The sequence below is a fragment of the Dictyostelium discoideum genome (genome assembly GCF_000004695.1).
Source record: "Dictyostelium discoideum AX4 chromosome 4 chromosome, whole genome shotgun sequence".
NCBI classification, from domain to species: domain Eukaryota; phylum Evosea; class Eumycetozoa; order Dictyosteliales; family Dictyosteliaceae; genus Dictyostelium; species Dictyostelium discoideum.
This window is the reverse complement of record NC_007090.3, coordinates 5,237,127-5,255,674: the sequence shown is the minus strand read 5'-3', so window position 1 is coordinate 5,255,674 and position 18,548 is coordinate 5,237,127. Positions and strand designations below refer to the sequence as shown.

The 18,548-nt window shown below is 25.2% G+C and overlaps 3 protein-coding genes across 3 annotated transcripts in view; 1 reads left to right on the top strand and 2 right to left on the bottom strand.

The window, feature by feature from the left end:
• lmpB (hypothetical protein) overlaps positions 1-1,046 on the bottom strand; it is a gene marked incomplete at both ends in the record, with an annotated part of 2,377 nt that extends 1,331 nt beyond the window's left edge. The window contains 2 exons of the mRNA XM_632307.1: positions 1-75; positions 185-1,046. The exon at positions 1-75 is cut by the window's left edge and continues 1,331 nt beyond it. Of these exons, the coding sequence (XP_637399.1) occupies positions 1-75; positions 185-1,046 (937 nt within the window). The remainder of the gene's footprint in view (positions 76-184) is intronic.
• Positions 1,047-2,776: 1,730 nt separating this feature from the next.
• nagA (glycoside hydrolase family 20 protein) lies at positions 2,777-4,562 on the bottom strand (the record flags this gene model as incomplete). The annotated part of the gene is made up of 2 exons (XM_632306.1): positions 2,777-3,353; positions 3,541-4,562. 2 exons carry the CDS (start codon positions 4,560-4,562, stop codon positions 2,777-2,779), a joined length of 1,599 nt encoding a protein of 532 aa, XP_637398.1.
• Positions 4,563-5,435: 873 nt separating this feature from the next.
• vps13F (vacuolar protein sorting-associated protein 13 family protein) lies at positions 5,436-18,501 on the top strand (the record flags this gene model as incomplete). Its single annotated transcript, XM_632305.1, has 4 exons — positions 5,436-5,723; positions 5,821-6,855; positions 6,953-18,167; positions 18,299-18,501. 4 exons carry the CDS (start codon positions 5,436-5,438, stop codon positions 18,499-18,501), a joined length of 12,741 nt encoding a protein of 4,246 aa, XP_637397.1.
• Between the last annotated feature and the right edge of the window lie 47 nt (positions 18,502-18,548).

Genomic DNA, 18,548 nt, shown 5'->3' with positions numbered 1-18,548 from the left:
TAGAAACAAGAGTTGTTGGTACAAAAGTTGATGTTAATGCTAATTGATATTTCATAATTAAATCAGCTTGAACACCTTTAGTTTTTAAATTTAAAATAAAAAAATTAATATTTTAATAAATAAAACTATATTTATATATATAATATATAAAATATATTTTATTACTAATTATAAATATACTTACTAGTTAAACCAAATGGTGAAGCTAATAATGCAGCTTTGGATCCAGCTGGATTTAAAAGGTAGACACCTACATTTGTTGGATCAGTTAAAGAGAATTTATTTGATGGATCAAATAATGCTTGACATTGAGCTTGACTTATATCTGATGGACTACCAGCAATAATTGGTACAGAAAATGGAACTAATGGAGTACTGGAACTAGTACTAGTTTGCCAAAGTCCACATGCAGTAGCTGGGTCATTACCAGCTGCAGTTAAAAGATTTGAAAAAGCTCCAGCAGTAACTGTTGGTGCAGCAGCGAAACCAGCTTTAACTTTAAAGCTTGGGTCAGTGAGACCAGTGATAATTTTACCCATTGCAGCTGCTGTTAAAGCTACTGAAAGTGCAACTTCACTACCTGCTTGTTTAACGGCAGCACCATATACTAAATTGAAATGATAGATAGTATCTTTGGTTGGATCTCTATAACCATCAGCAACAATTGGGAAATAACGTTTCCAAAGTTTGAAACTTAATTTTTCATCATCTTCATAGAGGTTTGCATTGATACGTTCATAGATGTAATTGTAACTGTATGGACCAACTTCTTGATATTTTGGTAAATGACCTTGCATGGTTTCAATTGGATTGGTTAAATTATATGCCATAAAGGTATAGGTTCTAACATTGTTTGGATCTCCTTCATTTCCAATGAAACGAACCCATGGATCAACAATTTCTTCTGCACCATTATCTGGAATTACAACGGCTGCTTTTTTAAATTCATCTTTAATTGTACGATTAACAACTACAAAAATAATAATACCAACTGCGATTAAAACTAAACCAATTGGGAATGATACAATTCTACCAATATGTTTCATTTTTTTATTTTATTTTTTTTTTTATTTATTGTTTATTTTTTTTTTTTTTATTTTTTTTTTTTTTAATCGAGAAAAAAAAAAAAAATGTTTATTTATATATATATATATATATTATATATATTATTTATTTACACAATAAATCTATTTATTAAATTGTTTTGGAAAAAAAAATAAAAAAAAAATAAAAAAGTATTTACAATACTTTTTTTTTTTTTTTTATAAAAATAAAAATAAAAATAAAAATAAAAATAAAAAAAGAGTAAGTATTTTTGAAAAAAATATCTAGGTAGGTAAAAAAAAAAAAAAATAAAAATAAAAAAAAAAAATTATTTGATAAAAATCTAAATTTCTTTTGTTATAATAACAAAACTCAACCCCCACAAAAAAAAAAAAAAAAAAAAAATCCATTTTGGAATTTTAATATTGGGGCACGGTTATGCTATGAGAAATCAAAAAAAAAAAAAAAATTTTAAGATATTTTTTTTTTTTTTTTTTTTAGTTTTGATTATTATAATTTAAAAATAATCAAAATCATATGACTCTTTAACGAATAAAATTTTTTTTTTTATTATTATTTTTACAACTTACAATTATGAAAAAAAAAAAATTTAAATTGGTGGGGTTAATAAATATATAAATAAATAAATAATTATTTTTTTAAAAAAAAAAAAAAGAATTGTTATATTAAATTAAAATAAATAAAAAAAAAAAAAAAAAAAAAAAAAATAAATGGATAGATCTTTTTTTATAAGAAAAAAAAAAAAAAAAAAAAAAAAAAAAAAAAATAAAATTATTAAAAATAAAAATAAAAATAAAAATAAAATTTAAAAAATTTAAATTAATTGATTTAAAATTTCCTGGTGTTTATTGTATGTAGGATGGGGTTTTGAAATTTTTTTTTTTTTTTTCATCGCTCAACAATTGTTATCGGTTGGGATTTTTTAAAGTCTCAGAGCTGAGGTTGGGATTTTTTTTAAAAAAAATTTTTAAAATAAAATTGAATAGATATTTTGAAAAAAACAGTTTAATTTGTTTTTTTTTATTTTTTTATTTTATTTTTTTTTTCATTTTTTAAAATAAAAAAAAAAAAAGGTTTGTATTTTATTCATACCAATTCGGTCCAATTAGCATTTTAATGGTTTGAAATTTCAATAAAATTGAATTGAAAATGACACTATCATTCATCATTATACACAACAAAATAAATATCCATTTTTAAAAAAAAAAATAAAAAAAAAAATAAAAATAAAACCTTCCTTTTGAAATAATAATTAACAATATTCATATAATGGTGTTTTATTGACATTTAACAATTTTTTTTTTTTACCAAAAATCCCATTTCAGAATTTTTTAAAAAAAGAAAATTAAAAACATCTAGAACCCAACACGAAGTTTTAATAAATATTTTTTTAATAATTATTATTTTTATTTTTATTCTATTTCCCAAAAAAAAAAAAAAAAAAAAAAAATAATAATAATAATTATCTAATAGTTTTTGAATTTTTCCTTCCTCAATAATTAACTTATCAAAAAAAAAAAAAAAAAATAACAAATAAATTATTATTAATTATTACTGTGGTGTTAATTTTTTTATTTAAATTTTTTTTTTTTTATTTTTTTTATTTTTTATTTTTTTATTTGTTTATTTTTTTATTTTTTTCCTGATTAATTTAAAAAAAAAAAAAAATATATATATATTTTATAATTTAATTATTTAATTATTTATTTATTTATTTATTTAAAATTAATTTAATTTCAGATTTTGAAAGTTTAGTATTTGGTTTCATAGTGAAAACCAAATCATCTTGCATTGGACAATAGTCTGGGAATAATGGACCAGATTGAATACCACGACGTGAGAGATCACAAGTAAAATGACCAATACGTGGGAGTGCTAAAGAGACAGAGTTAACACTTTGAGCAGACCATAATCTTTCAGCGATACCGATTGCTCTTGGCCAAACTCTAACATCCCAATTTACTTGATTAATTTGTTCAGCCCACATTGTTGCTTCACCACCAATAATATTTTCAGCGTTTGTAGAGATATTATTTGTTGGATCAGCAGCATAAAAATCTTGCCAAGTATCTTGCCATTCATAATGAATGTTATTATCTGGATTTTGTTTATCTAAATACCATGCAAATGATACAAGTGCTTTATAACCACTATTTACAATTCCTTGTAAATCTGAACCACTACTCCAAACTTGAACTAATGTTTCTGGATTTAATTGAACACCATAATCAATTGGATCATTCCATGTAATTTTAGTACGATTAATTGATTTCATAGTAACATCCAAACTAAAAAAATAGAAATAAAAATAAATAAAAAAATTAATAAATTTAATAAAATTATAATAATAATAATAATAGTAATAATAATAATAATAATAATAATAATAATAATAATAATAATAATAATAATAATAATAATAATAATAATAATAATAATAATAATAATAATAATAATAATAGTAATAATATTTACTTATTTTCAAAATATTGGAAAGCATCAGTAGTTGAGAAACCCATTTTTGTCATCCAATTTGCAATTGCTGGATCTTCAAGCCAACAACCAGTAACTAATTCATCACCACCAGTATGGAAATAATTATCAATGAATAATGGTGCAATTTCAGTGAAAAGATTTTGAATGAATGTAAAGGTAGCTGGATTTGAAATATCTAATGGAATATTGTTAACATTTGCAGCATAATCTGGACAAGTTGCAACCAATTCTGGATAACCAATTCCCCAAGCAGCAGCATGGCCTGGTATATCGAATTCAGGAATTACACGAATACCATAGGTTTTAGCATATGCTACAACCTCTTGAATATCGTCATGAGAGAAAGTTGCACTTGGAGAGAAAGCACCTTTGGTTAAATCTGGATAAGTGGTTGATTCAACTGGGAATGCAACAGCATCAACCATATGCCAATGTAATGTATTGAATTTACTGAACCCTAATGAATCGATCATATGAAGTATCATATTCTTTGGGATGTAATGACGGGCCGAATCAACCATGAAACCTCTCCATGGATATCTTGGTGAATCACTAATTGATACGCATACAATTGAATAACTATTTTCCAATTCATTATAGACGATCAATTGTTTGAAAGTTTCCAAACCTCTCATTGCACCATAGATGTTGGTTGCTTTCAATTGGTAGGAACCTTGTTCAATGCTTAATGAATAACTTTCATCAATTCCTAATTGAAGAGTTTCATCATCACTATAGATTGTAACTGAAAGTAAAAAACTTTCATTTGATGATGGCTCACTTTCATTACTAAATGGGAAGAATAAATTGGTATATCTATCCATTGAAACACTAAATGTTGCTGATTCAATATTTGATTCAATAAGAATTGATCCTGGTGCAACTGGGATGACACAAGTACCAATAGAAACTTGTTGAGGATATGGTACAACATTCAATGGTTGTTGACCAATTACAATTGCAATTAAAACTGCAAAAAATAATATAATCTTTTTGATCATTTTTTTTTTTTTTTTGAAGTTGATTGGGAATGAAAAAGAAATTTAAAAAAAAAAAAAAAAAAAAACAGCGAATTTAAAAAAAAATAAAAAAATAAAAAAAATAAAATAAAAATAAAATAAAAATTTCCCAAAGATATTTTGGTTTACCAGGGATTAAAAAAAAAAAAAAAAATATAAGATATTTTTTTTTTTTTACTAGAAATAAGATATTTTTTATTTTTTTTATTTATTTTTTTTTAGTTTCAAATTAAATCATCAGTATTTAGAAAAGTTCTCAGATGTCAAAAAAAATATCTTTTGGGACTCATAAAAATAAACATCTAAGAAATGATGGAAATAAAATAATAGTAAAAACAATAATTATAATAATATTAAAATGATAGCATCATTTATTTTTGTTCATTTTTTATTTAATTCCTTTTATTTTTAATATTTATCAAAAATTGAAGAGATACTGTTTATATTATTTTTTATTTTATTTATTTATTTTTTTTCTTAAAAAGGTTAAAACAAAACATTAAACAAATGATTTTAAAAAATATTTAGTTTTCAAATTTTAATAAAACCCGCAATTTAATTGCTTTTATTTTTTTTTTTTATTTTTTTTTTTTTTTATTAAAATTTTTTTTTTATTTTTTTATTTAAATTTTTATTAATTTTTTTTTTTCCCACTTTATGAACACGAATGTTTGCACACACAATTTTAATTAATGAAATTATTAATAACATAACACATAAAATATACATATAAAAAAAAAAAAAAAAATTAATAAAACATATGATAATAATAATTAATTTTTAAAGAAAATTAAAAAAAAAAAAAAAAAAAAAAAAACATACAGATATCAGTTGATAAATTTATCAATAAAAGAGATGTTTGAATCGATAGTATCAAATTTATTGACTAGATATTTAAAAGAGTATATTAAAGCTTTAAACACTGATAATCTAAATATTAGTATTTGGAGTGGAAATGTTTCATTAGAGAATTTAGAATTAAAAAGTAGAGCATTAGAGAAATTTAATTTACCCTTTACAATTAAAGAGGGTTTCTTAGGTAAACTATCACTTAAAATACCTTGGAATAATTTAAAAACTGAACCTGTAATTGTTGTTATCGATCAATTATACATTACAGCTTCTCCAAAATCAACAACTGTTGTAAGTATTAAAATTTTTTTTTTTTTTTTTTCAAATTATACATACATTAATAAATTTTCTTTATTTTATTTATTTATTTATTTTTCAATAAACATAGTGGAATGAAGAAGATGAAGATCTTTTACTTCAAAAGAAATTAAAGAAATTGAAAATTTATGAAGCATTAAAAGAAGAGAAAAGAAAGAAACAACAACAATTAAAAGAGAAACGAGAAATTAGAAATAATTTAATTAAAGAAAAGAGATTACAAAAAAAACAAATTAAAAACCAATTAAAACAACAATTGAGACAAAGAAAAAAAGATGCAAAAAATGCATCACCTGTAAATAGTAATAATAATAATAACAACAATAGTAATTTGGTTTCGGAATCAAATATACCTTCTTCATCATCATCATCTTCATCATCACTATATGATGATGATGATAATTCAAGTAAAGATGCAAATAAATCTGATGATACAGATATGGATGTAGATGATGATGATGAATTTCAAGAAGCAACTGAAGGTGATTATGATAATGAGGAAGAACAAGATGATCATGATGAAGAGGATGATTTAAGTGATGATGATGATGATGATGATGATGAAGAAGATGATTATGAAATGGAAGATGAAGATGATGTTTATAAAACTTTAGTTGATAATCAAGGTAATGAAAATGATTCACAATCAGGTGGTTTAATTGATTCATCATCATTTGCAGAGAAATTAAGAAATAAGATAGTTGATAATTTACAAATTATGATCTACAATGTACATATAAGATTTGAAGATAGTGTAACCAATCCGACAACACCCTATTGTTTTGGTGTAACATTGGAACATCTATTGGCACAATCATCCAATGAAGAATGGAAACCATCATTCATACATACACCACATACATTGGTACATAAATTAATTACACTTCAAAATCTATCAATCTATTGGGATGCTGATAATGATAAACCAGATTTAAATTATAAATCAATCTCTGAATTTAAATCTTTAATGACAAAATTAATACCAAAGAAATCATCACCATCCACTACTACTACAACACCACCAATATCACCACCACCAAAAGAAACTCAATTAATAAAACCACAACATAATTATTTACTACATCCAGTTTGTGGTTCATTAAAAGTAAGTATTAGTGAAAAAAAAAGAATATATTTAATTGATTTTTTATTTACTAATAATATTTCTCATTCTTTTCTATTAATTAATTAATTAAAAATAGTTATTAATAAATAAATCAATAATACCAAATAAATATATTCCATTGTATACAGCAAATTTTGAATTTGATGAAATTAATTTAGAGTTGGAATCAAAACAATACTCTGGTATATTAGCATTAGTTGATTGGTTTACAACACAAAAGAAAGGTGAAAGATATAGAAAATTCAAAACTAAAGAATCTGGTGGTGTATTAAAGACGGCAAAGGATCGTTGGGAGTTTGCAGGTAAATGTATTTTGGCAGATGTTAGAGATAAAATTAGAAAATGGACACCACAATTCTTTGATAAGCGTAGAAAAGATAGATTGGATTACATTCATCTATATAAATTGAAAAAGAGAAAAAAGACACTTTCAGATTTAAATACTACAAAATTAAATAGTCTAGAAAAAGAATATAGTTTTGAAGATTTAGTTTATTTTAGATCGTTAGCTGATGCTCAACTAAAAGCTGAAGATAATCATCAACAACAACAAAAACAACAACAACAACAACAACAACAACAATCAAATATATCACCAAAAATCATTTCTTCAAATAAAAATAATAATAATGATAGTAGTAGTGGCAGTAGCAGTAATAATAATAATAGTTCAACAACCTCAACAACTTCAACAACAACTTCATCATCGTCATCATCAAATAGTACTGATAGTAAAGATATTATGAAATCATCAGGTGATAAAAATGTAAATAATAATAATAATATGGGTGATAATGAAAATAAAGATAATATAGATAAAAAGGAGGAAAATAAAAATGATGACCAAGATAATAAAAATAAGAATAAAAATAAAATAATTACTACAATTAGTCATAAAAAGAATAAATCAAAAGATGATCAAAATAGTGGAGGATGGTTTAAATGGTTTGGGTGGGGTAGTTCAAATAAAAGTAAACAGCAACAACAACAACAAGATGAGAGTGAGGATCAAGATTCATCAATATTGGGAACATTAGATATAACTGATCAACAGAAGAGAGAACTTTATTCAACCATTGAATATGATGAACATCAAAAATCAAAGAATATAGTTTATCCAAAGGATTATGTTAAAACTAGAATTAATTTTACAATGAATCGTGGTTCGGTTGCATTTAGATTGCAACCACCAAATTCACCAATTACTCATTTCTCTTCAAAATCACCACCATCATCAAAAGGAAATGCAGATTTAATGATTGAATTGGTTAGAATGTCTGTGGCAGTTGATAAATTTGTTGGATCATTATATGTTCAAGCAATATTAGAGACTATATATGTACGTGATTTCTTTACAAAGGATACACAATTTCCAATATTAATGAAACCTATCGTTGTTAAAAACAATACATTTGTAAATTCATCTTCAAGAACTCTACCCTATAGTAATAGTGAAGGTGTAGAGGATATAAATAAGGACTATCTATCAATAGTATCATCATCACCTTCACCAGTTTCTTCACCATCAAGAGATAAACGATTGGAAGAAGAAACTAAACAAGAGGATGAAAAAGAAAAGAAATTAAATGTTGATAAGAATTTAAAATGCTCATTAAGTAGTATTGAAAAAGTATCATGTGATAAAAAGAGTAAAGATGATTGTAGTAGTGGTGGTAGTGGTGGTGTTGATAATGGTGGTGAAGAGGGTGATGACAAATATTCAACAAAAGGAACAACTGAATCAAGAGAAGAATCAGATGGTAGTGGTGATTATGAAAATAATACAAATGATGAAAAACAACCATTATTTTCAATGACATTACAACAAAATCCATTAAATTCAGAATCAGATTTCTCAATTTTCATAGAAGCATTGCCATTGGAGGTTGTTTATAATAAATCAATGATGGATGCTATATTGGAATTCTTTGGAAATGCACCCTCTGATACATTAAAGGAGATTGAAGAGGCTGCTCGTAATCAAATTAAAATATTTAAAGATAAAACCACATTACGTATTCAACATGAACTAGAGAATCATAAGTCCATAGATTTAGATATCAATATTAATGCACCACACGTATTAATACCTGAAAGCTTTACAATACCTTCAGCACCAATATTAGTATTAGATTTAGGTTCTTTCTCTGTACAAAGTGTTGTAACTCATAAAGATGATACTTTATCAGAAGAAATTGAAATATCTTCAATTTTAAAAAATGATTTTTCAATTATTCAACAACAACAACAACAACAACAACAACAACAACAACAACAACAACAACAACAACAACAACAACAACAGCAACAGCAACAGCAACAACAAATTCCAATTCAACCACAGTCACAGCAACAACAACAGCAACAACAACAGCAACAACAACAATCCCAACAACAACAACAAGCTCAACAACAAGCTCAACAACAACAACAATCCCAACATCCATCATCTAATGATGATAACTCAAGTAGTAATGGAGGTTGTAGTGTTGATATTAAATCACCATCAGTTAATACAAGTATTATTAGTGATAATAGTGTTTATGATGAAGAGAATGTTACAAAGTATTTATATGATCTATTTGAATTGAAATTAAATAATATTCAATTCTATATTGCATCACAAGGTGAATCACTTCAATTGGTTGAGAAATTTGATATCAATTTCAAAATTTATAAATGTATAATCAAATCACAAACACTATTAAGTAAATTGAAATTATTTGGTGGTTTACCTTCATTGAATATGTTATTATCTCAAAAATCAATAGAGATATTAATAAATATTATCAGTACCCTTCAAAATGATCCACCTGAAATTTCAACTCATTTTTCTTCAAAGAAGAATGCTGAAGATGAAAACAATAATAGTAATTTGGATAGAGTTGATTTTGAAACAGTTATTCATGATCAAGAAGTTGATATTGAAGAATATTACAATGGAGTGAATAGTGACGATGATAATAACGATGATGAAAATGATAAAACAACTCAAGATGACCAAGATGATAAAGAAAAGAGTAGTGGTAATGATGATTCATTAAAAAAGAAATCTAAAAAACCAAAATTAAAGAAAGAAGGATCATTTATATTAGAATCAATGGATTTAGAACATACTCAAGATCAATTACCAATTTTAATGATTTATAATACCATTTTAGAAGTATCATTCTCTGTAACAACCGTATCATTACAAGTGGTTGAAGATGATAAACCATTCATTAGAATGATATTATCAGATATTAGTGCTCAAGTTTTAAAGCGTACCTTTGATACTTCAATTAAACTTTCTCTAGCGAAATTATCAATTGAAGATCTTTATCAAGATTTTAAAAATGAAAGTTTTAAATATTTAGCAAATTCATCAATTGATAATAATCAACAACCACTACAATCAGAATTAGAAAATAGTAGTGGAATAGAGAGAGAAGAACATTTAATTTCAATTTCAATATCATCAGTTCAAAGAAATTCACCTCAATATAGTGGTATTTCTCAACAAATTGATGTTTCATTCAATACATTATTTGTTAATATCAATAAGAAATTAGTAATTAAAATTATGAATCTTGTTGATTTTGTTGAGAAAACTATTGTTGAAACTGTAATGAAAAGAAGAGAGAAAAGAAAAAGATTAGAAAAGGATAAAGATAATCAACCATTACCAACAAGTGAGAGTAATCAACAATCAATACCACAAAAACAACAACAACAACAACAACAACAACAACAACAACAACAACAACAACAACAACAACAACAACAACCACCACCACCACTTCAAAAACAAAAATCACAGTCACATATTAATTTAGGTAAAGCATTTGAAAATTCAACATTTAAAATTGATAAAGATAATTCAATTGTTATAATAACAACAAAGATGAAATCATTGGTAGTTAATTTGAATGAAGATGATCAATCATATTTTGCATTGACAGTATCAGATTTATCAATTAATTTCGATATAGATTTAGAATCATCCATGATGAGATTTAAATTGGGTAATTTAACAATATCAGATATTTCAAAGGAAGCTTCAAAAGATTTGAATCCATTATTTGGTACAGATGGTGAACATATAATTGAATTTTATGTTTACACATTAAAGAATTCAAAACCACTTGAAACAATTACAACAACAGCAACTGCAAAAATTACATTGGATAATGAAACAAAAGAAACCATTTCAACTACTCTATTTGAAAAAGTAAAAGAGAAACCACCTTCATCTCCATTAAAAGATTCAACTAGTATACTTCAAGATGAAAATGAAATTTTCGATACAAAGATTGGTGTTAGAATGAGTTCTGTTAAATTAATAGTTGTAAGATCATTAATTGATAGAATAATCGATTATTTCGAAGAGTTTGCACCAAATCAAATCGATCAAATATTGGCTGATAGTGCAAAAGGAGCTGTAGAAATTATGTCAACTCGTCGTATAAATCAACAGAAACGTATACTCTTTGAAGTTGATGTTAACACACCACGTATAATCTTTCCAAAGAATCATTATTCACCATATGTAATCATTGCAGATTTAGGTCATATCTCTGTATTTAATAAATATAAATCAAATTTAACAAATAGTAATGGTGGTGATAATACAATTTTATCATCTGAACAAGTATTTGTTTATGCATCGTCAGTCAATTTTCATGCATGTAAATTTCAAAATGGTAAAGTTTTAGAATCAACAATTGAACCAATTTCAAATAAGATCAATGTTCATGTTAATATTGAATCATTTTTAAATCCATCACTATTAGAAGAAGATCAATTAGATGAACCAAAACAAAAAGTTGATGGAGAGATATCACCAATTAATCTAAAGATATCGGATCAACAATATTCATTAACTATTGCAATCATTAAATCATTGATTGAACCAACTATTAAACAAAAGAAAAGAAAGAAGAGAAATCATAGAAGAATTGAAAGTCAGCTTAATCTTGATAATCTTTATCAAAACTTTTTAAATGTTGCTTCTTCAAATCAAGATTTTAAAAGTGTAGATGTTCCAATTGGATTACCATTACCAACTCCAATTTTAGAAAGTTTACATGATCATAAATCATCATCATCTTCTTCTTCTTCTTCACCACCACCACCACCACCACCATCATCATCACAACAACAACAACAACAAATAATTAAATCATTGGATTCAATTAAAGATCAAATTACATTTCATTTACCTCATATTTCTTTAGAATTCTTTAGAAAGAATAAAGAATCTGTAGTTTCATTTGAAATTGATGAATTCGAATGTTCTTTAATTGAATATGATAATGGTAATGAATATTCAAATTTTTCATTGGGTTCTATCGATTTAACTGATACAAGAAAATCAACAGTAAATCATTTTCGTCGTATTATTCATCATTCAAAGGAAAAGAATCAACAATCAGCAGATGGTAGTGGTTTATCACCACCACTATCAAAAGATGAAAAGGAAAAAAAAGAAATGAAAAAAGAATTACAAGTTTATGTATTTGAAAAAAGAGGTGGTGATACTCAAGTTAAATTGATATTGGATCATTTTAGAGGTGTTATAGTACCGGAATCATTAATTTCAATGATTGATTTCATTATGCCAGGAATTAAAGCTTTATCATCACTTTCAGAGATTTCACCCGTTTCTTCACCAGTGTTAAATGTAGATACCATGAATAATAATCCACATTTATTTGGAAGGGATCCTTTGAAATCGACAGTTAAAGCAATGTTGGAAGAAAAGAATAAGAAAAGAATGACTACAAATACTGTGGTACATATAGAGACATCGAATATAGATCTATCATTTGTTGATAATCCTGCTACTCGTGAAAGTAGATTACTCATTGCAAGAGGTTCACTATTTGGTAAAGTTACCATTCAAAAAAGTGATTCTCTAACCTATAAAGATATTCAACTTTGTATTGATGAATTTATTCTCTTCAAATGTAGAGCAGATAATTTCGATCAAACCATTGAATCAATCATTGATCCATTATCAATCACTACAAACATTTCAATGGTTGAAGGTAAAGATTATTTACCAATTGATATTTTAATTGCTGTTGATCCAATGCATATTTCAATATCATTTCAAGATTTATTATTATTTTTATCACTTTCAAAAAATATTGAATCATTAATAAATAGTTTAAATAATTTACAACAACAACATCAACAACAAAATAATAATAGTAATAATAATAATAATAATAATAATAATAATAATAATAATAATAATAATAATAATAATAATAATAATAATAATAATAATGATGATAAATCAAAACAAGAACAACAAATTTTAAGAGTTAATTTTCAATCACCATCAGTTGAATTAACAGTAATTAACGACTATGGTAATAAGTATTGTGGTATTATTGATTTAAAAATTAGAGATATTTCAGTAGAGGTTGCACAAAATAGAGTATTATTTGCAATGTTTATAGCTGCAAATTATTTCAATGTTTCAAAATCAGTTTGGGAACCAATGATAGAGGAATGGGGTTGTAAATTTGGTATTGAGACATCAGAGATTGGTACAAAGGATCAATCAAAGAATATTGTTATCTCTTCAAGTGGGAAATTAAATTTAAATATAACAAAATCATTGTTTGATACTTTTACTACGATATATCCTTTGATAGAGATTGCTATGGATATTAGTAAAGCTGATTCAACACAATCAGCTTATGATCTTGGCTATAAAACTGGCGTAAATAATAATTTATTACAACATTACAAATCTCAAAATTATCATCCTTTTCTTTTAAAAAATCAAACTGGTTTAGAGATACAATATCAAATATCAATAATTTGTGCATCTTCTTTTGGTGATACTCAATCAAATGATTTTGTTGGATTGTCAACTTCGACATCACCATCAACTTCAACAACTACAACTTCAACTTCAACTTCAACTTCAACTTCAACTTCAACTTCAACTTCAACTTCAACTTCAACTTCAACTTCAACTTCAACTTCAAACCCAACAACTTCAAGCAAAACTCAAACAACTAAAAATAAAATTTTAGAAGATGGTGGTGAAATTTATTTAGATTTAAAAGAAACATTATATTCAAATGGTAATACTAATCAAGAAAAGGATAAATTTAGATCAATTAATAATGCACAAAAGTATAGAGATATAACATCGATATCATTATTTAGAATTAATATAGTTGTTGATGGTTTTGAAGCAATTTCAAATTTACCAATTCATAAAACTGGAATTTATATTTGTAGTTTAATACCAAAAGTAAATGTATCATCTTCAACTAAATCACTACCATCTCAACAATTGGTATTTGAAGTAAGGGTATCAGATTTTACAAAAGAGTTAATTGTAAGATCAAATGTTTTGATTGTAAATGAAACTGATCATACATTGGAATATTTGGATAAACCTACACATACATTAAGAAAAGTATGTCCTTTTATTTTAGAACCAAAACAATCGAAATCTTTATCTATATGTGGTGGCAATTCATCATCATCCTCCTCCTCCTCATCATCATCAACAACAGATATGATATTTAGTTTTAGACCAATGATTCATCAATCATTTTCATCCTCTGCAAATCTAGGAAATAATCAACAACGTTGGACTCATCCTTTGAATTGTAATAATGGATTATTACATCCTGGTACATTATTGTTTGATTGTCCACCAAACAAGTTTTATTGTCTACAAATTGATCAACATCTATCAAATTTCCAATTGGAAGATCAACAAATTAATCCATTGACAGGTGGAACAATTCCTCAGCATCAACCCTCTTATCATCATATTAGTAATCAACAATATTATGAGAATAGTATGGTGAATGATGAGAATCAAGATAATCAATCATCATCATCAATGAATAGGATAATTCAAAAAACAAACCATATAATTAAAATTGTACCACCATTGGTAATTTATAATCAATTTATTATACCTATCGATATTACATTACATGATCAAGAATCCAATAGAACCGTTGGTAAAGAGAGTATTCAAGAAAATCAAACCAAAGGTATCTATTGTGTAAATGTTGAACGTTTAATAATGATTAAAGTTCATATGAAAGGTTTTGGTTCTAGTGGATTTATTCAAATTAATCAATCCTCTCAAAATTATATAAACAAACAACCAAGAAAATTGATTTCAACCACTTCAGATCAAACCTTTTTTGTTAATATCTTTCAAAATGAACTATTTGGTTCAATCCATGTTTGTTTATATCCAACCTTTTCAATCATAAATCAAATTGGTTTAAATTTATCATTTAAATTAAATAATTTATCAGATAATAATAATAATAATAATAATAATAATAATAACAATAATAATACAATTCATGATCAACCTGTGATTATAGCTTCCGTATTTAATTCACAAACATTTTCAAATTTATTAACTAAAAATACTCCAAAAAATAAAACAACAACTACCACAACGACAACAGCAGCAACAACTAAACCAATTCAAGGAACAATTGATTATAAAAAAGATCCAAAGAAATGGTATAATGATAAAAATATTTCACAAATATCAATGTTTTCACCAATTCCATCAAATGTTGGTACCAGTAATAATACATCATATTTGGTTTTACAGGTTGATGGTAATTCTCAATGGTCTCAACCAATTTCGATTCAACCAAATAAACAAGAACCCATTACAATTATCAAGGAACAAAAAGAGTCACCAACATCTTCAAAAATTACTAAACTTTCTTTACAATTCTTAATTTCAACTTCAATTGCAAATGAATCATTAACAACAAATATAACAGTAGATCCACAATTTATTTTGGTTAATAATTTAGCTCAACCATTATACTATTGCCAAAAGGATTCTAATCTCTATAAAAACTATTGTTTAAATCCAAATGAAACCATACCATTTCACTTTTTTGATGATCAATTATTAAAAAAGATTGCCTTTAGATTATCACCAAATAATGATTGGTCTGGTTGTTTCAATATTAATAAATCAATTTCATTCAATATTAAATTGGATAAACCAATCGATGATGATCAAGATAGTGATAGTGATTCAGGTTCTTCAAACTCATCTTCACCATCAATTTCATCATCTTCAACTTCACCATTAAATTTATCATCATCTTCAGCATTTTCAAATTGTAGTAGTAATAATAATAATAATAATGGTGGTGGTGGTGGTAGTAGTGATGATCAATTTTATTTACCAATGATTCAAATGGTACAAGAAAAAGGAATTTATTTTGTTGTTGTTAATCCAGAGACAAAAGATTATCCACCTTATAGAGTTGAAAATTTAATATCAGTACCAATTGCAATCCACCAAGTCGATACAAATGAACAACCAATTCCTATCTTTTCAAATCAATCCAAAAGATATGTTTGGTCAAATCCAATGGGTACAAAACGTTTAGGTATTACAATTCCAAATACAAACTATAAAAAGAGTGTTTCTTTAGATAAATTACAATATCATCAACCATATCAAGTTAAACATTCAAACAAAACTTTAGATATTAAATTAGATATCATTGCTAATGGTCCAACAAATATATTACGTTTAACAGATTTAAATGATCATAATTCAATTTCAAAAACATTAAATAATAATAATAATAATAATAATAATAATAATAATAATAATTTAAATTCAGTAACAAAAGATAATAATAATAATAATAATCAAAATAATAATAATCAAAATAATAATAATCAAAATAATAATAATTTAAATTTTGAAATTTGTATTGGTGGTATTAGTGTTTCATTAATTGATGGTCATCCAAAGGAATTGATGTATATAACCTTGAGAGGTTTACAACTTAGATTTAAGCAATATTCAACAGAACAAAATATAAATTTATCAATTCATTCTTTTAAAGTTGATAATCAACTATATCATACACCTTATCCAGTAATGATTCAATCTTATAATTCCAATAATCTAAAACCAACTAAACATTCTTTTAATGTATCATTAATACGTTCAGGTCAATATCAACCAAAAGAATTACATCAAGTTGGTATTGAATATATAAAAGAATTAAATTTTGATATTCAACCCTTTGATGTTGAAATTGATGAAACAATTTTATTTCATTTATATAATTTTATTAAATCAATTAAATTACCTAATAATCAAAATAATAATAATAATCAAAATAATAATAATCAAAATAATGATTTTAATAATATCGATGAATATGATGAAAAAGAAAAAAATGATGGTAAAATTATAAAATCAATTAAATTACCATATTCAAATTTACCAATACCACATTCTATTGATTCAAAGAGGTTATATATTGAAGTTTTAAATTTACCATTGGTTGATGTTACAATTAGTTATTGTTTATCACCACATTCAAGACCATTGATTGGACCATGGGCATCTGTATTTTCAACCATTGCAAATATTGATAAAGCAAGTTTACATTTAGGTTCATGGAAATTGGAACATCAATTCGTTACTGCAAATGCATTGGCATTATCATTGTTTTCTCATTATAAATGGGAGGTATCAAAGATTTTATTATACTCTGATGTGTTTGGTGCTCCATTATCGTTGGTTGAAAACATCACTCGTGGTATCAATGATTTCATTTATGAAAGTAAGGAAGGTTTAAATAATCCGGAAAACTTTGGAAAAGGTTTAGTTAAAGGTACTAAAAGTTTAGTATCCAATAGTATCTATGGTATTTTCAATTCTGCTAGTAAATTAACAAATACCGTTGGTTCAGCTATTGCGCCGTTCTCAATGGATGAAAATTATCTTGCTCAGAGGGATCGTCATACTCAACCAAAACATGCAATCGATGGTGTTTCAAATGGTATTGGAAGGTTCACTCAAGGTTTGGCACATGGTTTATCGGGTCTATTCGATCAACCGGTTAAAGAGTTTCAAGATCAAGGTTTCTCTGGTTTGGTTAAAGGATTTGGTAAAGGAATTTTAGGTACAGTTGTAAAACCAACTGTTGGTGCTATCGATATGATTAATGCTGCAACACAAGGTATTAGAAACTCTTATTTGGATCCTGCCTCTAGTAAATCACGTTCAAGACCACCAAGATTCATCGGTCCTGATGCAATCATTAAACCATTTTCATTTGAAAAATCTTTCCTTCAACAAGTTATTAAAACTACAAACACTCATCAATCATTACTCTCTTCAAAAGAATGGTATATAATTCATTTCAAGGTTTATGATGAAAAGAAAACACCTTACTATTTAGTAATTTCAACTCAAAAGTTTTATTTATTTGATTTTAAATTTAACTTTATTTTATCAATTAAATTATGGGGTAAGTATTTTAAACAAAAAAAAAAAAAAAAAAAAAAAAAAAAAAAAAAAAAAAAAAAAAAAAAATAATATTAATTTATAAAATTTTATTTTTTTTTATAAAACTTTTTTTTATTATTTTATTATTTTTAGATTTAGATCTTTCATTAAAACCAAAAGATGATAGATATTTATCAATCCAAGAAATTAAAAAAGATGACGAATCACCAAGAAATCCAACATATGTTTTATTATTAGATCAAGATGGTAAATCAATTTCTTATTCCCTTTTAAACTCTATGCATAATATCATTAGTACAATTAAATTGGACCAAACCTATTTTGTTTCAAATTGATTGTAAAAAAAAAATAAAAAAAATCAATAAAATATTGATAAAAAATT